The sequence below is a fragment of the Peromyscus maniculatus genome, chromosome 22, assembly GCF_049852395.1.
Source record: "Peromyscus maniculatus bairdii isolate BWxNUB_F1_BW_parent chromosome 22, HU_Pman_BW_mat_3.1, whole genome shotgun sequence".
Classification (NCBI taxonomy): domain Eukaryota; kingdom Metazoa; phylum Chordata; class Mammalia; order Rodentia; family Cricetidae; genus Peromyscus; species Peromyscus maniculatus.
Window position 1 is genome coordinate 26,119,967 of NC_134873.1, and position 25,144 is coordinate 26,145,110.

General features: G+C 38.5%; 1 protein-coding gene across 1 annotated transcript; it reads left to right on the forward strand.

Annotated features, from left to right (window-relative positions):
- Positions 1-11,998: 11,998 nt before the first annotated feature.
- Positions 11,999-22,591, forward strand: Rad51ap2 (RAD51 associated protein 2). The gene is made up of 3 exons (XM_006996446.4): positions 11,999-14,515; positions 14,911-14,994; positions 18,604-22,591. The coding sequence occupies exons 1-3, from the start codon at positions 12,070-12,072 to the stop codon at positions 18,720-18,722; spliced, it is 2,649 nt and encodes an 882-aa protein (XP_006996508.1). The 5' UTR covers positions 11,999-12,069; the 3' UTR covers positions 18,723-22,591.
- Positions 22,592-25,144: the final 2,553 nt, after the last annotated feature.

Sequence of the window (25,144 nt, forward strand, 5' to 3'; positions counted from 1 at the left end):
AAGGCACTCCACTTCTGGATGTGTGTTTCTCATCTAAAAGGCTGTGTCACATCTGCACGGAGAAGTCAATGGACATCAAGTAAACATGGGACTTCGGTGAGAGGTCTGTGTCAGGAACACAAAATTGATGGTTACTCAGAGGTGAATGAAGAGCTGAGGCCATGAGAATGGATGTCGGTGGCACAGGAGTGTAGAGGGAAGGGGGTGGGGGTGGGGCAGAGGGGGAAGGGTGAAACTTTAAGAATCATTGAAGTTTGCCAAAAAGAAATTTGGTTGTGTAAAATATAGTCATATTAACAAAAATTCACTGATTGTGGATTTTTAAAATTATTTAAAAAATAAGCTAAGGTAACAGATTAAGTTATAGGAATTCTTGAACATGTTGCATGCCTTTGTTATACACAAAGAATATTTATTAAGACATCCCAAGACTCCAATATACAAGAACTACCCCGAGATGAAGTCATCTTGCAGTAAAAATAGCTACCTTCTTCCTGTTAACAGAATTTTTTTCTGTTGTTGTTTTTGTTTTGTTTTTGAGACAGGGTTTCTCTGTGTAGCTTTGGTTGTCTTGGTACTCACTTTGTAGACTCACAGAGATCCACCCATCTCTCCCAAATTCTGGTATTTACAGGCATGTGCTACAACTGCCCTGCATTAACAGACTACTAAGCAAAACACAACAGAAACAATCAAATCGTGACCACAAGCACACTATGGTCAGTTGATTAGACTTAAAAATTTAGAGACTCATTTACAAGTGGTAACTTTATGGCTGTAGAACATTCACGTGAGTTTTACCAAAATGACATATTATTATCTACCATGATAACCTTTAGGGTCATTCACAAAGGGGTACAGCCTAAAAACAAATTTATAATAGCCACATTCTCCTAAAATCTTGACACCTGGGAACATCATGAAAATTTTCACACATCTTGTTCTGTTTGAAAAATAAGTAATTGAAACTTGAGCATGTGTTCACTCTGAAAGCAATTGGAATCTGATAGATCAAGGACAATTTAGAAAAGCTTAAGTTTATTCCTTGGTCTGCAAGCATCCAATATGAATATTTAAAAATAGATCCTTCTAATGATGTCTAAATGGATCGATGCTCTTTTTTCCTGTTGTTTAAGGTAATGAATATATCAGTCTAGGAGAATGAGTCATTAATGATATGACTTCTGCTTGTATTCACTTGTTCATAAAAGCTGTGTGAGCGTTTGTCACCTTAGTCTAGATGAAAGAACACAGTGCCCGTACTCTGCCTCTGTCCCATGGACTTCCAGTTCTCGTCGCAGAGGTAAGTGTATGTCTAGCAGCCACTATGGTAACTTCAAGGGTCACTTTAATGGGGAAAGCTTTATTCAGGGATGTTCAGAGAATCTAGACACAGTGATGGCACTTGAAGCTCTAGGAGAGCTTGCTTTTGGTTTCTTTCTCTGGATGTTTTACTTTGGTCTTTCCCATAGCGAAGATTGTGCTATTACTTATTACTTGCTGGCCTATTTTTTTGAAACTTTATTTTTATTTACATCTATCTATCTATCTATCTATCTATCTATCTATCTATCTATCTATCTATCTATCTATCATCTATCTATCTATCTATCTATCTATCTATCTATCTATCTATCTATCTATCTATCTATCTATCTACCTATCTATCATCTGTCATCTATCTATCTGTCGTGTAAATACTTGTTCATTTGTTGTGTGCCCTTGCATTTGCACATGTGTGTAGGTATGTGGAGAGGTAAGAGTTTCATGTTGAATGTTTTCCTCCATGACTCTCCATCTTATTTTTTAGACAGGGTCTCTCACTGAATCTGGAGCTCACTGACTGACCAGGTGAGCTGGCCACCAAGCTTCTGGGATCTGTCTGTTTCCACCCTCCAACCTGGTGCTGGCCTTGCATACCTGCCTTTTAACATGGGTGCCAGGGCTCTGAACTCAGTTGTCATATTTGTGAGGCAATCACTTTACCAATGAAGCCACCCCCCCAACCCCTTGCGGGTGTATTTTATTCAATAGTATACTCAGTGAAAAGGTATTAAAGGTGAATCTCCTCAGATCTGTGACAAACTTTTCCCTCAGAGGGCTGCACTCTCTGGCAGATATGATGGCACTTTCTATGGGGAGAGCTGGGAGTACAATAAGTGAGAAGCTATATGATCAGAGAGATTACCAAATCCTCTGCGTAAGTCGGAGAACAGGACCCTAAAATGAGGTTGAGGAAGGAAGGCGTCTTCCATGAAATCACCTCTGAACCACTCAGAGTATTTCCACAGCAAGATGAACATCCAGCCATTTTCTGTAGTGTTTAGAATTCTATTCAAATTTGTATCCCAAATGAGGAAGTTCACAACGGATGAACAGACATTTCCACAGGAAGAGTTTGGATTACACCATATTGTTAAACTACTGTAGGCAACATTCTAGTTCATTCTTCAAGGTCTTAATTACGTTTTATGTCTTCCTTATTTTTCCTAGAATAACCATCACCCCTGCCCCACTTCAGTGGACTCACAATATGTAGAGCAGTCAATGAAATTAACCAGGACAAAGAGTTCTTTTTGAATTTATATTCAACTTTATTACGAAGCAGAAGCTGCGGGGAGGAGTTCTTCCCTGGGTCATTTAAATTGCTAGGGTTGCCGGTTCGAGACAGACCTCTGCAATTATTGGCTAAATCACTTTTTCTTTCTTTTTTCTTAGTTCTCTTGCTCAGTGAGTTATAGCTCCATGTTTTTATTATCAAGGTGAATTAATCCACTGGAAATCCTGACTTCTTTACAGGAGGACACTTGGGGTTGAACTCAAGTCTTCATGCATGCCAAGCAAGGCTTCTACCACTGAGTGCATACCTACCCCAATTCTGACAATTGAAAATACAGTTCTGGGCCTGGAGAGGTGGCTCAGGGGTTAGGAGTACTTGCTGCTCTTCCAGAGGGTGGCTCTCAGCTGCCTGTAACTCCAGCTAGAGGAGATCTCATGCCCTCCTCTGGCCTCTGCAGGTCCTCATACACAGTCACTGACATACACAGACACTCACATACACACATATACATGTAGATAAAAATAAATATCAAGAATACTATTCTTACTAATTAAGAATGATTCTGTTTTATAGTTGGTTTCCACAGTGTTGGTATATAATTTTACTACCCAAACATTAAGAAACAATTGTCCTTATCCTGACTTTAAAGAGGAAAAAAATTAGGACAACTCTATTCATTTTATATTTTTTATTGTTTGACAAATTATAATTGTACATATTTGTTCATAAAATTTATAAAGGTTATTTCTTTATGGACTATGGTGTGATAGCATAATAAGCATGCGTTGGAAAATCTGACATCTTCTATTAGGTGATTATATTTTATATTAGGGGTTTGTACAAGATATAATGGGATATATTTAGAGTTACCTAAACAGAACCTGACTTAGTGTTTGAGTTAACTTTTCTGTGATTAGATTGACTAAAAAAAAAAAAAAAAGGAACTTAAATTTGACAGAGGGAATTTCTAGGTTAATTTGATGGGACAACAGTTTTCACAGTTGGCAACAGACCTAGAAAACATCTTTTGGAAACCAGTGCAGCCATCTGAAAGCCAAGAAGTATGCTTACATCCTTCTTGCAGTAGTTGTGGATGTCCAAGCCTGTGTGTGCACACCTGTATGTACATGCACGTGTGCTTGTGCGAGGCTTTATTTTTTTCTCTACTTGCTTCTCTGTTTTTGATCGTAGCTTTCTAAAGTCTTTGTAAAAGTATAAATACTCTTCCATTTTACTCTTTATATGAAATTGTCACCCATTCTTATGCTTTAGGAGTATTTATATACAGGTCACAGTGAAAATCTATATGCTGGTTGAATTAAAAACTCCTCGCTATACATCTATTTTCAATCTTTAAGATAAAAATAAAAGAATCCATGGTATTTGAATCCTACTTATTTTAAATATTACCTATTAGATGCTCATTTAAGCCAATGAATATTGGCTTAAAAATATTGCCTATCATGTGGAAGGCCTTGTGCTAAGTGCTAGATGTACAAAGGCAAAGAAGTTACCTGTGCTAGACCTCAAAGGAACCTGATGGATAGGAAAGGGACAGAGTCCATAACTGATCATTGTAGAGTGTTCTGATATCTGAAAAGCTGTGGGGATATGGATGAATAGTTGATTGGTATAGAGACAGAGACAGTAAACTTAGGGAAAGAAATGAGTGAATGAATGAAAGTATCTTATGAAAATCAGGTTTTGGGTGCCTATTGCTTTGGTAGTCTACTGAGACTTCAGACTAGTTTGTTTCTTTAGTGCCTGTATGTCCCTTCACTATGGCGCTTACACTTTGATTGACAGAAGGCTGTGGCACATCCCCCTCCCATACTGCAAGTCCTGGAAGAAAAAAACCCCTCTTAATTTGAACCTCTCACACCTAAAACCATGCTTAGTGTAAAACTCTGATGCCCCATGGTGTCTCCTACTGGAAAAACTAGACAAAATCCAGCCTCGGTTGGGGATTGGAAGGATCTTTGTGTTGCAAAGTGTGAAAGACATAAGGAAGTGGCTAGAGGTCTGGTTAGCAAACAGCTCTCAGTCAAATCAGGAACAACCTCATTACCCTTTTATAGGAACAACTCCCACCAGAATGCATTCTTTTGTGTAGTGTTTTTCGAGACAGGGTTTCTCTGTGTAGCTTTGCGCCTTTCCTGGAACTCACTTGGTAGCCCAGGCTGGCCTCAAACTCACAGAGATCTGCCTGGCTCTGCCTCCCGAGTGCTGGGATTAAAGGCATGTGCCACCACTCTGTGTGTGTGTGTGTGTGTGTGTGTGTGTGTGTGTGTGTGTGTGTGTGTGTATGTATCAAGAATGTCAGGTATCTTCCTCAATAATTCTCATTATTATTTGTTTGTTTATTCATTTATTCATCTATCTATCTTTCTATCTATCTATCCATCCATCCATCCATCCATCCATCCATCCATCCATCCATCCATCCATCCATCCATCCATCTATCTATCTATCTATCTATCTATCTATCTATCTATCTATCTATCTATGTACCTATCTATCTATGTATCTATGTATGCATGTATGTATGTATGTATGTATGTATGTATGTAATCTATCTACCTACCTATTCAGTGACAGTCTCTTAGTCACTCACTGAATTGGCAACCCTGCCAGGCTAGGAAGCCCCCAGCTATCTTTTTGTCTTCCCCTCCAATAATTGGTATTACCGGAAGCATGTGCTACCACCCCTTGCTTTTTGTGTCCTTGCTGGAGATTTGAACTCAGGTTCTCATGCTTGTGCAGCAAGCTTATTGACACTCAAACCACCTTTCCAGCCCCAGCCCCAGCCCCAGTCTCTCTATCTCCCCCTCCCTCTCCCCTCCCTCCCTCCGTCCCTTCCTCCCTCTTTCTTTCTCTCCACCCGTACATTTATAAATGCATATGTATTTATATGTTGCACTGTTTACTTTAACACCATACACACCTCTTGCACAAAATAACCGCCCAACAAATCAAAGGAGAGTTAGATCAGAACATCAGATCAGGTGAGAGTATGATTAAATGGTTATTAATTGATAGACATGGCTATATTGTGCCCTAGATAACAGAATTGGAACCATTATTTGAGCCCATTGACTTCCTCCATCTGAACCTATTTCCATCTCGAAATTGCAGAACCACAAGCAAACCAAAAATATGCACATACTTCTTTGTATATAGGCCCTCCATTTAGAAATAAGTATCAAATGGGGTCTGGGGAGATGGCTCAGTGTGTTCAGTAGCTTCTGCCTGTAGGGATCCTTTGGTATAAAAAGGCTTAATAAGGACAAGTAAGATGTCTCAACAGGTAAAGGTGCTTCATGCTAATCCTGACCATCTCAGTCCCATACCCAGATTCTATGTGGTGGACGAGAGAACCAACTCCTGCAAGTTGTCCTCTGACAGCCACATGTATGTTGTGGTAATACACCTCATAACCATATATATAATAAGTAAATACATGTAAAACAGAAAGGGTTAATTATTTTCTTACATCCCCAAAATGTGGACTGTAGAACCAAGCTTAGGCTGACTCCAGATCTTAGTCATATAACTCTTTACTGAATTAAAACCTTCCCTATGGTTTTTATGTGATATATATTTTATATTTAACGTGATATGTATATTTCCATAAAAATACAAAGTGAGTGATAGTTATTTGACTTTTCATTGTCTTTTTAAATGTTTGTTATGTAACCAAGCAACATAAAGTGACTAATCTCAGCAAGAAAACAACCCAAAGCTGTGCAAAAAGAGAAAGCATAAATTTGGATAATTAAAAAAGTGATAGACATGCTGCCATCTCAAAAATTTGAAAAGTCTCTTCTAAAAGGTTAACTAAAAAGAGGTCAGTATTATTTTCTAAAAGAGAAGTTACTTATAACTGCAAGAATTCTAATAAAATACAAACTCTTGCTTTTATTTCATTGATGGATATATTTTCTTTTTTATTAACATTTTATTAAAATATAATGACATTATTTCCCTCCATTCCATTCTTTTCCTCCAACTCCATCCATGTCCCATGCCCATTCCCTCTCAAACCTCTAGCAACTCTTCTTCATTATTGTTACACACATATATGTATAAGTATAGAGTACAGCCTGCTGAGTCCATTCAGTGTTAGATGTACATAATTTCAAAGCTGGTCACTTAGTGTTGAATAACTAATTAGGGAGTTCCTCAGTGGAGGAAAACTACATTTCTTTTTCTCACCATCCCTTAGTTGACTGTGGGTGGTCAAATAATCTCTCAATTGATACTGAAACTTATTAGGATATCAGATGGATGTTGTAAATAGCTGAACATTCTCAACTGATTCTCTAATGTGTTGGGCTCAGGGAAAGGGTATTTGTAACTAGCTAAGTATACAGGGTATGTAAATTAGGTATGATTTAGAGACAGAAAAGATGGCCAGCAGATAGATCTGTGGGTGTGTGAAGATGCAAGACAGTTGTAGAATTTGAAATCACTTTGCAAATGTAAATGAAATCCACCACTCCAGGCCAATAATCCACCTTCTGTCCAAAGCTGAAACTCTCTGCCTTGTGTATTCAAAAAATGCTAAGACATACAGTCCTGCACACAGACAAGTAATGTTGTGTGATGGCAACTTTTGGCTGTCAACTTGAGTCGATCTGGAATCAATAAAAGGCAGGCTGGTGCCACATCTTTGAGGAACTTTCTTGATAGGATTGTTTGAAGTAAGCAGACCCACTCTAAATGTGGGTGGTACATGCAGGAAGTGAATCTGCTTGTTTTGCTTTCCTTGATGCTTGAGGGCAAGTGCATCTACCCCGTTGCTGCCTCTGCACTGCTGCATTCTTTTGGCAGCATCAGAACAAGCTTCTTCAGCTTCCAGCGTGAAGACTAGCCAATCTCCAAGAAAATTTCAGGCCTCCAGCATCAGATTGGAATGGCTAAGACATCCAGCCTTTGTGAGTCAAGCAACCACTAGACTCGTGGCCTCTCCTTTGAGTCAGCCATTGCTGGACAACCCGGAACGCATCCTGTAGGCCAATCTAATACACCCCTTTTAGCACATATTTATTCTATGGGTTTTGTTTCTTTAGAGCTCCCCCGAATAATATATAAGAAAACTTGGAAGGTAAAAATCATTTTGGAGTTTGTCTCAGTCAGTGTTGTGTTGGCTGTGAAGAGATACCATGACCATGGCAACTCTTATAAAGGAAAGCGTTTAATTGGTGCTTGCTTACAGTTTCGGAGGTTCAGTCCATTGTCATTATTTATGGTGGAGAGCGCGTTGGCATGCAAGCGCATATGGGGCTAGAGAAAAAACAGAGGGTTCTATATCCAGATCTACAAGCAGCAGGAAGAGAGAGAACCAATGGGCCTGGCTTAGGCTTCTGAAACACCAAAGCCCACCCCCAGTGACACACTTCCTCCCACAAGGTCACACCTACTCCAGCAAGGCCACACCTCCTTATCCCTTTCAAGTGGGGCCACCCCCTGATGACTAAGCATTCAGATACATGGGCCTATGGGGGCCATTCTTAATCAACTACCACATAATCTGTTTTAGTCAAGTTTCTATTGCTGTGATTAAACATTAGGACCAAAAGCAACTTGGGGAAGAAAGGTTTATTTGGCATATCATCAGGGGAAACCAAGGCAGGAACCTGGAGACAGGAACTGAAGCAGAGGCTGAGGAGGACCTCGGTTTACTGGCTTGATCCTCCTGGCTTCAGTTTATTTTCTTATACAACCCAGGCCAATCACCCATGGTGGTCGGAGCCTGCCTACATTAATCATTCAGAAATTGGCCTCCTACAGAACAGTCTAATGGAGGCAGTTCTTCAACTGGGAGTCCCTCTTCCCACATATGTCCAGTTTTGTATCAAGTTGACAAAAAAAATGTAAGTAAAATAGAGCTAAACGATGGATTATGGTGATACTTTATTTGTGCTGAAATGTGATTTTATTTGTATGTTAATAAAGTTGCCTGAAGATCAGAAGTCACAGCAGCCATAAGTGGGAGTCAGGTGGTGGTAGCACATGCCCAATCTGATCACATGGCAGGCAGAGTGTGTGTTCAAGGACACAGCCAGAATGGTGACACGAGCCTTTAATCCCAGTACCAACCATAGAGACCTGGAGGTCTGTATAGACAGGCAGTGACGAGGAAGTCATGTGGTTGGGTTTAGAGCCAATAAAAGGCAGAACAAATAGGCAATAAAAAGACAGGACACAGGAAGAAGGTCTCTCTCTCTCTGGGGGGAAGGACCGGCAGTGACTGGTAAGCTAAAGGCTTCCCTAGTGCTCTGATTTTTTGGGCTTTTAACTCTGCATTTGGCTCTGTGTTTCTTATTTAATAAGACCGTTTAGAATTACATCTACAATGGATTAACTCTATAGATGACAAATTACAATTTGTGGATTATTTCAAAGCATCCAAGAATCCAGTGAAGTTCGGAAGTAAAGAAATAACTAACGATTCACATTTTATTAAGAAAATGCTTGTAGTAGTGTTAAGCAATTGAGGAGAGACTAAGAAATGAAAGGCAGCTTACTGTAGGGGCTTATAAAGGGGTGATGAGTGATTGAAATAAAGGTAAATATTATGAATAAATCAGGGGGATTAATTTCAGGGTCACATTTTGCGTAGAGTCAAGTTGTTGGGTGGTAGGACATGACAGTCAAAAGGCAGAAGTAACACTAGGAGTTTCTGGTTTGAGAGTGGATAGGCAATAGACTGTCCTAAAAATGGGAGGGGAGGAGATGGCTTCTGGTTTAAATCATTTGCAGGGACGTTGTTTCATCTTGAATGATATGTGATGCACCACTATTACTCAGCTGAAAGGCCCCTGTGTGTGAAGATATACACAGTATTAGACTTCACCCTCTCTTCCCCTCCCCCACCTAATGCTCTTCATCCACTGTCAAAAGAGAACTAGGGATACAGGTCATCTGGCCAGGGACTGAAAACAGCTGGGATGATGTAGAGATGCTTTCCTATAACTTTTGAGTAGGATGACCCTTTAAGGATGCTAGGGATTTGCCCAGTAGAGAAAGAGAAGGGCGTTGAGGACATGCATGAACTAGCACAGTAACAAGAAAACAGGTATTCTGGGGCAGGTGGATGAACACACACACACACACACACACACACACACACACACACACACACACACAAAATCATGGAGAAGAAGATAACATAAGTCTTCATTGTAGATGTCGCAAGCCACGCTGGGGACATTGACATTAAACATTGGGATCCCAACACGTGGAATGAACTCTTAACAGTTCTGACAGGTACCCAGTGGCAAAGCTCCATTTTGGGGCTTATCTCATGAATTCAATCATTCTTTCACTTGTTCAATTTAGATCTGAACTGCAATAATACACCTGGCTGAAAGGAAGTAGGCTGTGGCTGCCCTGAAAATCTCAGTTTACTGTTATTAAAAGAGACAAGTGCTTTCAAAGGACAGGCAGGTAAAATGATACAGAGAGGTGTGCCATTTGAGATGAGCTTTAAAACATGCATCAGCTATGAGTTGAAGATACAGCCTTCTGTACTTCTTATGACCTGTTTCCTTTTGAGTTAGCATTTAAACTTAAAGGAAAAAAAATATAAATAGTAAGTAACTTCTGTGGGCATTATTTATAAATGACAGTGGTCATTAGTGTAATTTTAAATAGGGAATGCAACAAAATACATCTAGTTTGGTCTCGATTACTGTATATTTCTGCAGAATATATATGTATGTGTTATATATGTATACATTTATATATGTATATGGAAAGAAATGGAGCTAAAGCATTACATATTTCTCTACATTTAATAATGACGTGAATGTAGTTCTAAAGCAATTTATTGAGTGAGGTTTTGTCATACTTATATTTTGCCTCCTGGTCCTTAAAAATGCATAGTTGTTAAATAATAGTGCAATGGAGGGCTTAGAAAAGAGTGTGTTCTTGTAAAATTTATCAGGATGAAGAAAAATATAAAACACCGAGTTCAACTTTTAGAAATCACAAAAAATATGGCATTTACAGGTAAAAAAAATCTTGCTCTTAGTAGCATAGCTGTGTACCCATTCTATTCGCGTTAGCTATGCCAGCCACCCCTATGGGTTGATTACAAGCACAGAATACATTGTACTAGGTTGGAATTCAGATTCTTGGAAATCTGGGATAAAAAGGCAACATAAGACATACAGAAGTTGCACATTGAGAACACACTGGTGTGTGATTTGAACCACTGTCACATTCTTAGCGTGTTGATGAGGTGGTTCTGTTTAAGGTCTTTTTACAACCTTAAGTAAACATGTCTCTGAAAGAATTTATACATTAAAGTCAGACATCTAGAATGGGAAAAAGATAATATCTCTGCAAGCATTTGTAAGACTTGAGGTAGATGAATATCTTATTGCTGAAAACATTGCACTGATTACATATTCCCATATGTATCTTGAGAGTTCTGAAATTAGTTTCCTGTGGTACATTTATGTAGTGCTTATACATTTTCTAAAGGAAAATACAGTATAGAAACAATCATCAAGAGGATTGAGGTTTATGCTCACTTAACAGTAATTACATTTTCTTAATAAACATGTATATAAATAAATGTTTTGAAGACCATTTTTATTCTTCATGATTACAGTACTTACAAAAATTGGCACTGACTATAAATCATAAAGATGTCTCTTAATGCAAAGGGAAAAATGAAATAGCATTAAAAATTCATTATTAAATATGAGCCGCTACCGGATTATTGCATTTACACTAAGTGAAGTTCAAACACGTAATTTGTATTTCTTAGTAAAATTTTCCACAATATTTGGGAAGCAAACTCTGCAACACTCCTGAAAAGTGTATATAGTCTTGGCCTTAACTAAAGAGAAAATAATTTTCTAGCCTCCAAGTTCTGTCCATTTCCCCTAAATATTCAGATGGTTAAGTACCAGCGCCTTCTCCACAAACATTTATTTTTATTTTAATGAAGCGGGAAAGCCGATTTTAACTATAACTGGGATGTTTAGAGTAAAAAAAAAAAAAAGATTTCAATCCCAGATACAGAGAGGGGGTCGCTGGATTTCAGGAGACAATCCACCTGAGGAAAAACTGAGGAGAAACTGCTTCAGAGGAAAACACCGACTTTAGAACTTTAAAAAAAAAGTAAGGCTGCTCTCACAAAACTTAAAACACAGACAGATTCTGATCCCCCCCTCCCTTAGCCCCCCAATTCTGCCGGAGAGAAGGCGGAGAACAGGTAGAATGGCTTTTAAAATGCGCTAAAAATAGAAGGTGTAACGGTCCAGGGCTTTGACACACAGGTGAGGGCGGAGCTATGAGGGGGCGGGTCAGGGGCGGGGTCAGGGTGGGGCGAGACCTGGGTAGACGGCCGAAATCTGGCCTTGCGGGGCGGGATGGGGGCGTGGTTGGGGCGGGTCCGGGGGGCGGGGCGGAGCCGGCTCCCGTCCTTTAAAAGGGCTGGAGCGCGGCGGGGTCTTCCGCAGAGAGGGGCTCGCGGTGGCCGGCGGCGGTCATGTCTCTCTCGCGCCCCGCGTGGCCTGCGGGGCCTGCCCGGCCTGTCACCTCAGAACGGCCTCCTGAGGACCCCGCTGCGGCGTCCCCCAGCAGCCAGCGGCCCGGTCCGGAGGAGGCTGCCGGCGGCGGCGGCGTCTCTGAGGCGGGATGGCCGCTGCTGGTGGTGCCTCGCTTGTCTGAGGTAGAAAAGGCCTGGGAGTGGTCGCCCAGACCCTTCGCGGCGTTCCTCGTTCCAAAGAACCCTCCGGGGAGCTCGGCCAGGGGGAGGCGGCGGTGTGGCCTGGGGTGGCAGGACGGAACGTTCCAGACGCCCAGCGGTTGGCGGTCTGGAAGCTCAGGAAGAGTAGCTTGTTCGAGGGCTCCAGGAAGGTCTCCTGGACCAGGGCTGCAGGGCAGGGAGGCTCTGGGGGTGCTCCGTGGTGGCCGAGCCGAAGTGAGTCACTTTCCGACCGACACCTCCTCCATGCCCCGGGTCCAAAGTGTCAAACACGAGCCCGAAGAACTCCCTGTCCGAGGGGAGGAAACTCGTCTGAAAGAAAAGAATTCTGTGAGACAGCCAGGAAACCCACTTCCAGAGGTTACAGTTTCTGAGGAAACTAAGTCAACATTACATGACATTGAGGGCAGATGTAAAGTGGACAGTGTCGTAACCCCAGAGAAAAAAGAAAACAGCGTTTCATCATCTACACTAAAAATACCAAAATTTCAAAATCAGGCCTGCTTGGAAAGCGCCAAACCCAGCTCTTTTAGAGATAACATCACAATAATTTACCCCGAGTTTCCAAGGGATTTAAATAGCATCATGTCCTTTGTCTATTTAAAGGAAATAGCAAAGAAAAAGAATGACAAAACTGAGGCATATGTTAGGGATTTCACAACCATTTGCTGGTCCCAAAATAGACCCGATGCTAAGAAACAAAAGTTACAGGATGATAAAAAAAATGTATGTGTGGAAAACTGTTTTTCTGAGTATTATGAAAGTCACCACCAGTCACTCACTGTTGAAGGGAAAATAGACTCGATCGATTTAAACTACTATCACCACAGTAGTATTGAGTGTGATGTAAGAGACTCTGAAAAGAATTTCACTGTAACATTAGAAGATGTGAATAAGGAGGGAACAGAAAGGACTCTAGACTCTTACATACCTACCAGACAAGAAGGATTTCAAAGCTGGGACTATAACAGATCTGTTTTGAAAAGGAAGAGAGGAAATGATTGGATATTGAACAATTTTAGGATTATCTGTGAAACTATGAAAAAACTTGGAGAAATTTTGAGTTTGGCAAAGTTGCTAGAGACTGACCTTTTAAACAAGGGAGATTATCACAATGCAAAAGTCAGGGATGTACATGAACAACACTCAAAGACGCTGATGGTAGGAACTGTGGGTAATTCCCCCAATTTTATAGAGGTTGTTTGGTTTAATGGTGAAGGCAAAAATGCCAATATACTACAGCTGAGGTACTATACTATACAAAAATACATTTCCAAAAATAAAGACAATAATACTTTAACCTGCCATCAGACCCCTCACTTCATTTTAAAGTTCATATTTGAAGATGTCTTTAATGTTAGGCAACTGGGCACATTGTTAAGCCAAAATACAATGCACAGTGACCAGATGAATGCTATGGCGATAACTCAGGAGCTCAGCTTGGAGAACTTGTTAGGTGAAATAGAATGGAAAATATATGATTTTATTCTGAAGAAGGATGTAAAGGCCACAGAAAGTTCAAGGAGTTGCCAAGCTCATAAAGCTATCGACATAGAGAAGGAAGAGGATAGCTCTCCTCCAACTGACAGAGTGTCTTTAGTGCAGTTAGCTTCACGAGTGAGTAAGAATGTAAATGTGGAAGAAACTAAATCTGCTAATCAAAATAATGGAACTAAAACAAAAGAGGATGGAGGTATTTTGCAAGAAAGCGAGTTAGCTAATTCAAAGCATTTTCATCCAGAGAATGACTCTACATTATATGCTGATCATCAGTTTGAAAGTGATTCAAGTAGAGAGAACAATGAATGTTTTCAGGGCTTAACTGCTCAATGTTTATCAACAGAAACTCTGCCAACAGCAGAAGATTTCGAGATGAAGAGTAAATTTGATTTAGTACTTGAAGAGCTTCGTATGTTTCATGAAATTAGTAAGGAAAATGAAATTCCAAGTACAGCGGAAACAAACATTAGGAAAGAAAATTACTTTGGAGAAAGTAATGATATTAAGGAGGCAAGAATGGAGATAGAAAAAGATTTGGAAATGGTTGAAACCAATAAAAGAAATGCATCTTCTTTGCCACTCGATTTGAAAGCAGACCCTAACAAACATAAAAGGCACCAAGGTTTGTTTAATTGGAAAACAATACCTACTCATGGAGGACAGGTAGTTCCCAATGCGTATTGTCCAAGATCAGAGGAAGAACTCCTCCATTATACTTCTGAGGAAGGTATGCCATGTATTTTTAAATTTCTTACTCATGATAAAAAATTAGTGTTTTTTTCCTGTGTAAGGAAAATATATAATTTTTGGCAACAAGTAACAGAAGAGACTGTTCATGAATGTATACTATTTCCCACAGAGATCTATTAAAATGTTAGATAATAATCTGAAGTTGAAGAAAACAAGTTATTTAAATTTTAAGAGAAGCTCCAGAGTCTTATTTAATTTTTCTAAATATTAGGAGCCAATCAAAGGTAGCATTTATAAAAAACACACTTTGTCAATATTATTAACATTTGTAGACCAAAGTTACTTTCTCTAGAAAGGGTTTTAACCAGCTAGTCATTGGAATGACATAAAAGTTAGCTTGGGATATACAAATATGTTAATGTTTATTTTCAGATTTTAAGAAACCCTTCCCTAGAAGTCCTGCTTTTTCTCCTGATGAATATAAAATGGAAAAGTACAATTATTTATTGAAGGGAGGTAAGATCTTCTGTTATTTTCTCGAGTTTTAAGATGGCTGACATATTGTTTTAGCATGATGAAAATACTTTGGTTGGTAGAAAACAAGTACAAAATTTTATACCTTGAAAAATACCAATGTTACTAATTTCAATAGGTGGAAACTGGCTATATATTAGAATAATGCTGGAAATGCCCTCTGCATAATATATTCAAGTATTTTCAGTAAGGTATGTCAATAATCTAGGTGATAAGGCATGTGTTTTAAATGTGTGATTTATCATGTATGTACTATTAATTGGCAAAATACCAAACAAAAGAGAATCCATCCCAGTTGGATCCCCATTCTTGAAATGTCACTCCCATTTATGCTTTATACAATTCATTCCCATCCTGTGGGTTGCAATTCCTTTGGGGGTTGAATGAACCCTTTTACAGGGGTTCCACATAAGATATCCTGCATGTAAGATATTTACATTATGATTCATAGCAGTAACAAAATTACAGTTATGAAGTAGCAATGAAAATAATTTTGTGGTTGGAGGTCACCACAACATGAGGAACTGTATTGAGGGGTTGCAGCATTAGGAAGGTTGAGAACCACTCCTCCATATTTTATTCCTTTATGGATATTCTAATGTAGATATTTTATAAATGTAAACAGTTTACTAATACTGATCTGGGTGTGGTAGATCATACCTTGATCTGAGCACTAGAGAGACATTGACAGGAGACTCTGGTACAGGTTTGAGGCCAGAAACCAAATACACTAGCAATTACTTATTAGTTTTAGGTGATGACATGATTTTGGAGTATGACTATTATACATTTATTTTTAATTGCTTTTAAAGAAAAGAACCAAAGAAAAATTAAACAATTGCCAATAACCCTTCCCTAAGAAATTTTCAGTATCAGAATAAAGCAAAAATAAGTCTAGTATTTATTCTAACTTGTACCAGTGGGTAGAGATAAGGAGAGGATTGAAATTAGGGAACAAGTTGAAGTTAGTCTTGTGATATATTTGTGTAACAATATCAAATCCAAAAAGGCTACATTGCAAGGAAAATATATTTATTCAAGTGTCTTTAGTGAGCCACCATTTCTCATATATATTTATATGGCTTTTCACCATCAGAAGGATGCTATCCAGCACCTTCATTTTGTCTTTCCTTTTACCTCAATCTCTGATGAATTAACTTTGGAAATTAACTGATGCTTTTGGAAGATCAGGAGTAAAAGGCAGTCTCTTCTCCCCTGGAATCACGTGATCACTGGGGGACTGATAATCCATGAATCTAAAGAGTTAGGCTGGACCAGATGGAGTCTCCTTATTCCTTGAAATACAGGGAACAGTTGGATTTAGGAATCTAATTTGATGTAGACTAGAAAGAGTTGAGGAACACAGATCCACATTGTCGCACGTTATGTGGCAGATAATTTATATGTTGTTTAGACCAGTGTTGCTGTGACCTTAATGTGCATATGAATCTTCTGAAGATCCTGGTCTAGTATTCTGTTTCCATTGGAGTCAAGCTCTGAGATTGTGCATTTTGAACAGTCTCCTAGAAGACGCAGATGCAGGTGTTGTTAGGCTGTTGACCACACCCTGTGTAGCCTTGGCTGTCCTGGAACTCACTCTGTAAACCAGGCTGTCCTGGAACTCAGAGAGAGTTTCATCAGCCTCTGCCTCCTGAGTGTTGGAATTAAAGGGATGTGCCACTATGCCCTAATCCTGACATTTTTTGGGGGGTGGGTGGGGGGGGGAGGTGTGTGTTCAAGACAGGATTTATTTCTGTAGCCCTGGTTACCCTGGAACTCACTCTGTAGACCAGGCTAGCCTTGAAACACATAGATCCACCTGCCTCTGCCTCTCTAGTGCTGTGATTAAAGGCATGCACTACCACCACCCAGCTTTATGACATGTTTTTAGATACTGACTTTTAAGAACAATTTCTCACAGTTTGCTGGAATGTTTATATTCATTTAAAAATGTAAACAATAAATTAATCAAGCATATAACAATAAGAAAAAAATCATTTTTTTTCTTCAAAGGAATATATTATCAACAATATAGCTTAATGAAAGAGGTCATTATCTTACAAAAGACCTATTCCTGATAGAAATTAGTGTAGCAATTTCCTATCAATTGTAAAATTACCATAAGGCACTGTTATATTAAATGTAAAAAAGGAAAGGCGTATTCTAAAAAAGAAATAGTTGACTAATTTTGTCTTTGTTCTGAAATAATCTTTTAATGAAAAACTTCATTTTATAAAAAATTTCAAAAACTGTCTAATATATAATTAAATATGGCATATCAGCATGATCCAATAATTTTGTCTGATTTGGGCATCCCCTTAAATTTAAAAGCTTTATAAAAAACTAATAATAATATTTTTGATCATCATTAAATTTATAATTTTAATGGTAAAGTATCAAAATGGATTTACAGCTTTTGGAGGGTTAACGTTATTGATATGTAGTTAAATTTAGAATCTGTTTCATCAGTGTTACCATAGATATATTCGATTTGCTCAACTTTGAAATCATGGTGTTTAGTTTTTGATAGATTTAACAAAATGGGTTTAACAAAATGTCATCAATGGCCGGGCGGTGGTGGCGCACGCCTTTAATCCCAGCACTCGGGAGGCAGAGCCAGGCGGATCTCTGTGAGTTCGAGGCCAGCCTGGGCTACCAAGTGAGCTCCAGGAAAGGCGCAAAGCTACGCAGAGAAACCCTGTCTCGAAAAACCAAAAAAAAAAAAAAAAAAAAAAAAAAAAAAAAAAAAAATGTCATCAATGGGTTGATGACAGTGTTTTTAGTATACTATAGTATTAAAGCCATGCTAATTCACTAAAGCCAAATTTATATTTGAGTCTTACAAATGTACTTTATAGTATTTATGGGGAAAAACATCTTAAGGGTAATGCAACATATCTACCTGTCTAAGTTAACTGAGCTAAGAAGAAATACAGCTCTGTGAAATATTCAAATTTCTTGGAAAGTGATGTAGTGTGAAGTTAAATAAAACTAAAAGTCAGAGTAACCCATAGCTGTAATTATACTTGCAATCTCTTTTTTTCTTTTTGGTTTTTTGAGACAGGGTTTCTCTGCATAGTTTTGCACCTTTCTTGGAACTCACTTTGTAGCCCAGGCTGGCCTCGAACTCGCAGAGATCCGCCTGGCTCTGCCTCCGGAGTGCTGGGATTAAAGGCGTGCGCCACCACCGCCCAGCTTATACTTGTATTCTATTAAACAATAATCTCTATTAGAAAACAAATATAACCATTAACAACATGGCAGACTTGCTTAGCTTCTAGTTGAAAAATGACATGCATAAAGTACAGTATCAAGTTGGCTTAATTTTTAATTAGTTTTTTTGGTTTATTGTTCTTATGTCAGAGTCCCTGACTGGAATACTGATCTTAGGTGACAGGTTTCCTACTCTTCCTGTACTTACCTTTCCAGACTTTAGAACTGAATATAATAGGACTAAGTATGATAATGCACTTAGAGTGGTTGGTGTGTACATCTCTAGCGAATGTGGTTAGTGTCATGATTAGAATATGGACTTTTAAGCATATTGGTAATTTTTGCTTCTTTCTGTAAATTATATTGTCATCTTTGCAGGCAGTCATTTCTCACATGGCATTTCCAGAGTGCAGCCTCTTAAGACGTGCAGCCGCCCAATTAGAGTCGGCTTGTCCAGAAGAGCTAGGCTGAAACAACTCCATCCTTATCTGAAATGAATGGGTGGTGAGGACTTAGAAGAAGCTTCTGGACTTTAATGGTTCAGCGTGTCTAGGAATGCTTTATTTCTTGCTTTGTATAAGTATTTTTTTTCAGCTTGGAGATTTTGTGCTTTCTTTATAGAGTGTAGAGAGGTTCTTTTGTGTATAGATTATTTTATTACCATTAAAAGAAAACTTTTCACTGATGTTTTCATGTCATATGATCAATATACACATTAAAGTATTTTCATGATCTTATAAACCATTTCAACTTCTTAGTTTTCATGACATGTGTGCAATCCTTTTATAGAGAAAAATCTATAACTTCTACTATTTTTTGAAAAGCTCTGTAGCTTATAAAAAGGTAATGAGCCACTGATTTAAACTGCTCTACACTTTGTCAGGTATATAGGATCTTGCCTTAAAGAGCCTTCCTCCTTCTCTCCCTCCCTCCCTCCTTCCTTCCCTCCCTCCCTCCCTCCTTCCTTCCTTCAGATAGGATATGAAGCAAGATTGCCCACCCCCTGAAATATATCAAAGGGGCTTAAAACTGTATCTGCTTCCAGTAAACATTCCTATTATTTGAGTATAAATGAATGAAATTCTTCTCTTGTCGTGTAAAATATATGTCATATAACATTCTTTTTCTTTCGTTAACTGAAGATTACATTTTGTGTTGACAGATTAAGTTGTTTGTATTTTTAGGTGCTATGACATGATCTTTGAAGCACTATAAATACATTGTAGGAGAGTTAAATCTAGCTAAATTAGCATATGCTTTACTACACAGTTATTTTTCTGGAGAAAACAATTGACATTCACTCTAAGCATTCTTAAAAGATTTTGACCTTGGGCAAATACTCCTATCTTAAAAGGGAATAATAATATCCTATTGGATGATTGTAAGAATTGTGCTTGCTAATGCTTAGGGACTTGGAACAGCTCGGATACAAAGTTAGTGCTTAACCATAAATATTTGTTGATACATAGTAACAACTACTCAATAACGGATGTTTAGAATACTTGCCTCCTGTTTCTCTTTTCTCTTGCTCCTCCTTCATGCCTCGTCTCTATTTACTTAGTGTTTGAGACACAATCTTACTGTGTAGCCCAGACTGGCCTCAAATTTGCTTTTGCCTCTCAAAATCTGGGATTACAGTGTGTGCCACTGTGACCAACTTCTGAGAAATTTCTCTAATTATGCAGACATTATATATTTTCATTTACATAGACATATACTACTTCAAGGCAGTTTGCACTACTAAAATGCCTGTTTTGGATTAGAGGATATATATCTATATCTATCTATCTATATATATAATGTGCTGTGTATATATACACAAACATATATAATATACATATACACACACATATACATGATGGACACTAAGTTATACTATACCCACTGTGTTAGGAAACACCATCATTTGAAGCTATTTTTGCTAGACAGACTCCAGTTCTTTTTCAAGGCACAGCATGTGCTGTAGAAGAGCATTTGGAAGAAATACTCACTGAGCTCTTTCACTTGCGTAGTCTCAGGGTAAAAGAATAAGCTCACAGCCTATGCTCCCTGCTATTAGCTCTTTATAATTTGGGGATAATTTAAACAAAATTCTATGTGTTCCGGAATTCCAGGCTCCATGGCTTCCTTCTTTGTTACTCTGATGTCTATCAGGAACCCCAAACATGTCACAGTCCAGGAGAAGCACCTGCTGTTTTCCCTAAAAGGCCCCCCTTCATATACTTCTCATTTCAGGAAGGAGAAACTCCATTAAGTCACTCAGGACAGAAAACTGGGAGTTATCATTGACATCTCCCCACCCCTAAGCCCCAGTGCCCTAGCAGTGTGGCTTCCCTTGCCTGACTAACTGCAATAGAATTGAGTTCCTGTTTATGGAGCTTCTTGCCTCAGTCCTCATGTCTATCTTTTCTGAACATAGTATCCAGAAAGAATCTTTGGAATATAAGTCAGCATGTGAGAGCTCAACTCAGCACAATGTAATCTTCTAGCCTTTATCTTCTTTTGATTAAGAGCCAAACTCTTACTCTGGTGCCTAAGTGCCACCCCCCACAATTCCGAAGCACCGCCTCACTATTGTTGCCTTGTATGTTCCACTGAAGACACACTGGCCTTGCTGTCTCTTGAAATAGTAGGTGTGCTGCTGCCTCAGGCCCTTTGCACTTACCTTGTTTTTCTAGGATGCTTGTTAAGCTAGTACCATATCTTTTCCTGCCCTTTCCTGTGAATGTAATCAAATGTTCCTTTTCTGTAAATGGTTAACAGCTTCCTGCCTCTACATATTTCTATGAATGGTAGTATTGTTATAAAGTACATAGTGTAGTTTTAGGAATACAACACTTAAACTACACATATTTGTCGTTGCATCTTACTTGTTCTTACCTTTTCCTTCAATACATATTTTTTTATAGTAGATTTGGTTATTTATGGTATATTTGATTCAATAATTCATGCCTTTCAGTATTTTAAATATTTAAGACTAGAAAGAAAATCCTTTCAGCATAAAAACTTCATTTCATACAAATATATTTTGTTTGTATTCTTTCCCTTCCTCCAACTTTAACCTCCCATCTCTCTCCTCTCTCAACTTCATGTTCTTTTTCTTTTTCTCCCAAACCAGGAAAACAAAACACGAAAAATAAAAAAATCAAAATCAAAATATACAAATTAAAAAAACAAAGAAAAAACCTGAAAAGAAAAAAACCAATAAGACAAAAGATACCCAAACAAAACAAAACAAAACAAAAAGCACGCATGCGCAAACACCCAAGGAGTCTATTCCGCATTGGCTAACTGGTTTTCCTTGAAGTCATCCACCACTGCTGGCTCTCAGACTCTTTCTCCCTTTTCTCCTGTGGAGACACCTGAGCCTTGAGGAGAGGGTTTTGAGAAAGACATTTCACTTAAGACTAAGTGATTCACAGTCTCTCCCTCTCTGCATACTGTCCAGGTGTGGATCTCTTAGTTAATTACCATCTACTGCAAGAAGCAGCTTCTCTGATGATGGCTGAGTGATACTTTGGGCCATCAGCATAGCAATATGTCACTAGGAGTCATTTTGCTGCTATCTTCTGTAGCAGAATGATAGTAGTAGTTTTCCCTTAGGCCCATGATTTATCTAGTCCCAGTTCTTGGCCACTTTAGCAGTGTTATCTATTTTTCACTGTTAAAGAAACAAATTTGAAAGGTTAAAAAAAATGTAGTGAGTCTGACATTTTAACTAAAATTACATTCATCTTTATTTATTTATTTAATTAATCTGCTTTTGCGATGCTGGGAACTGAACCCAGGGCCTCACACGTGCTAGACAAAGCCCTGGACCACTAAGCTATGTTCCAAGCCCAAATTGTATTAATTTTTAAAGCAACAATTCTGAGTTTTTACTTTTTCAAAAACTTATTATGGCCTTAAGGCATTTAACTCATAATCTGAAATGGAGATAGTAATTGTATCTCATAATGAGGATCATAAAGATTAAATGATCCAGTCTCTATATATACAGAGTTTAGAAAAGCATTCTGGGGGCTGGAGAGATGGCTCAGAGGTTAAGAGCACAGACTGTTCTTCCAGAGGTCCTGAGTTCAATTCCCAGCAACCACATGGTGGCTCACAACCATCTGTAATGAGATCTGGTGCCCTCTTCTGGCATGCAGGGACACATGCAGGTAGAACATTGTATGCATAATAAATAAATAAATCTTAAAAAAAAAAAGAAAATCATTTTTTAGGCTGGAGAGATGGCTCAGAGGTTAAGAGCACTGGCTGCTCTTCCAGAGGTCCTGAGTTCAATTCCCATCAACCCATGGTGGCTCACAACCATCTACAATGTGATTTGGTGCCCTCTTCTGACATGCAGGCATACATGCAGACAGCATACTGTATATGTAATAAATAAATACATAAAATCTTGAAAAAAGAAGAGCATTCTTCATTATTATTTTTAACAAATATATATGTTTCAGTGAATATGACCATATGTGGTTCATATGTCTCCCTTTTAAAAGTTCTTCATGAGTGATTCTGTGTGCATGCTGCTTGCATGTGTGTGTGTGTGTGTGTGTGTGTGTGTGTGTGTGTGTGTGTTTGCACAAGCATACATGTTTGTGTATGAGGGCATGTGGGCATGTATAGGGGCCAGAGGACAATCTCAGGCATAGTTCTCATCTTCTACCTTGTTTGAGACAAGGTCTCTTGGTGCTGCACATGCCAGGCTAGCTCAGTTGTGAGCTTCTGAGGATTCAGGGGAGTCCTGAAGAATGGGGAGAATCTCAGCATTCCATCTCTTTATAAGAGTTCTGGGATTACAGACATGCATTGGTGACTCTTACTTTTACATGGGTTCTGTGGCTATATATAGATCATTGACTTGATTGAATTCAGTATGCCTAAAATCATCATTCTTCATGCAGTCTAATTCTTGACATGTGCTGTACACTGTGAAGTTGATGAACTTTTCCTTCTAATAAATTTTCTAATACATGCATTCTTTCACATTCAGGACTTTTACAATAGGGCCTTACCTAATGTAGCTTTTGAGATTGATCACACCACATTTCCCTACAGCTAAACTAGCCTACGAATGTTTTACTTTCTCCCAACTAGTGTTTCCTCATTTGCTCAGTTTTTCCTCTCCTGGGAACTCTTCTTTCTTACCTGTTTAAATCTTGTCCTGTTCTCAATCCATCTACCTCTATAACATTGTCTCCAAGTTCCTGACCATTTCCTGCTGTGTCCACTGAATGACGAACACACTTACTACCACATTTCCTTCACCCGGCGTTTTACTTCGCTTCTGCTGCCTCTTTGTTTATCTGAGCTTGTGCATGGGTACTGTCTTAGAAACTTCTTGGTAGTCTCCAAAGCATTCAACCAGTGCATTGTAATGACAATGTTTACTGATTATGTACCCAGTGTTACTTAACATTTAATTCATGATTTCCTATGTTTGGGTTTATATTTATATTGATAAGTCTAAGAGTTTACAACATTTCTCTTCAGAAGAAAATCTAAGTAAATACAAATGATGTCATTGGTGGACATGCTGGTTGTTATTCTTTTCTCTCCTTTCCTTTCCCTTTCCTTTTCTTTTCCCTTCTTCCCTCCCTCCCTCCCTCCCTCCCTCCCTCCCTCCCTCCCTCCCTCCCTCCCTCCCTCCCTCCCTCCCTCCCTTCTTTCCAAGAAAGAGTCTCATGTTGCCCAGGCTGACTTTTAACTCCTGATCCTCCTACCTCTGCCTTCCAAATGCTCAGATTATGGGCATGGACCTCTATACCATCTTATCTCTTCTTTCTGACTCTGTATTCTTTTACTATTTTGGCCAGCTTCAAAGCAAAACTCTCCTTTTCTCCAGTGTGTTGTAAAACTATATTTTCATATGACTGAAACATACTTAAATTGTTAGGTACTTTTTTATTGCTTTTCAGTGAACTTTTTGAAAATATTTGTATATTTTCATCACTAGGAAAAAATGAGTACTTTGGAAAAGTTATTTCTCTCCATATTGTTTAGAGTGTATGTTACAAAACACGATCTCACACATGTACAGCCCTTGGTCTTGATGCATAGAATGATTCCTTCATTGTTCCTGTCATTCACCATCAGCCACTACCTGCTCTCACGAGGAGGAGAAGTTGCAAAATGCTTCATAGAATTGGCATCAATAATTAACATTTGGATTCTGCTTATTTGTAAGAACCAAGTGTAGAATCAATTGATACTTTTATAGTTAGCTAGGTAGGTCAGTTTTCCAGTTGGTACTTACTATTTTTTAATCATCTTGGTAGCAAGTTATACCAACATTTTAATATGCATTCTCAAAATAAATATCTTTGCCCATTTCGTATTTCTCCTCTTTTTTTTTTTTGTATGTAGGTTGTGGTAGAGGAGAGAATGACAAACCACAAACTCATTGGTGGAAAATTTTAATTTGTTTATAACATTAAAGTATAAAAAATAGCCCAATTTTGAGGTATACATCGATTTGTTTCTCCCAATACTGATTTGATTCACACATATTTTTAAAAATAGTACTGTTATATTTTTAATTATGTGTAAGTTTGTGCACACGAATATAGGTACCCACAGAGGCTCTGGCCTGGAGCTAGAGTTATAGGCAGTGGTGGGAATTGAACTCAGGTTCTCTGGAGAAGCACTACATGCTCTTAACCATTAAGCCATCTCCCTAGCTCAAACTTTAATATTAAAAATTATTTTTAACATGAAAGTTTATTGAATTTAATAAAAAACCATAGAGTGAAATTGAATACAGAATACTTTGGGTACTGCATACAAAGAATTTTGAAAGTGATTACAAAGAAATAAAATGTAACACACCAGTAATTCTTAAATAGACAGAACAGTAAAGTTGTATAGACCACAGATGTATTTGCCTAAGAGCTATAAATGCTTGGTAGATCAAAAC

Bases quoted from the DNA above. Each gene is read 5' to 3' on its own strand.
- Rad51ap2 (XM_006996446.4), top strand. From the start codon at position 12,070: ATGTCTCTCTCGCGCCCCGCGTGGCCTGCGGGGCCTGCCCGGCCTGTC. The intron at 14,516-14,910 runs GTATGCCATGTA...GTTTATTTTCAG, and splicing joins CCATTATACTTCTGAGGAAG to ATTTTAAGAAACCCTTCCCT. The intron at 14,995-18,603 runs GTAAGATCTTCT...TCATCTTTGCAG, and splicing joins CAATTATTTATTGAAGGGAG to GCAGTCATTTCTCACATGGC.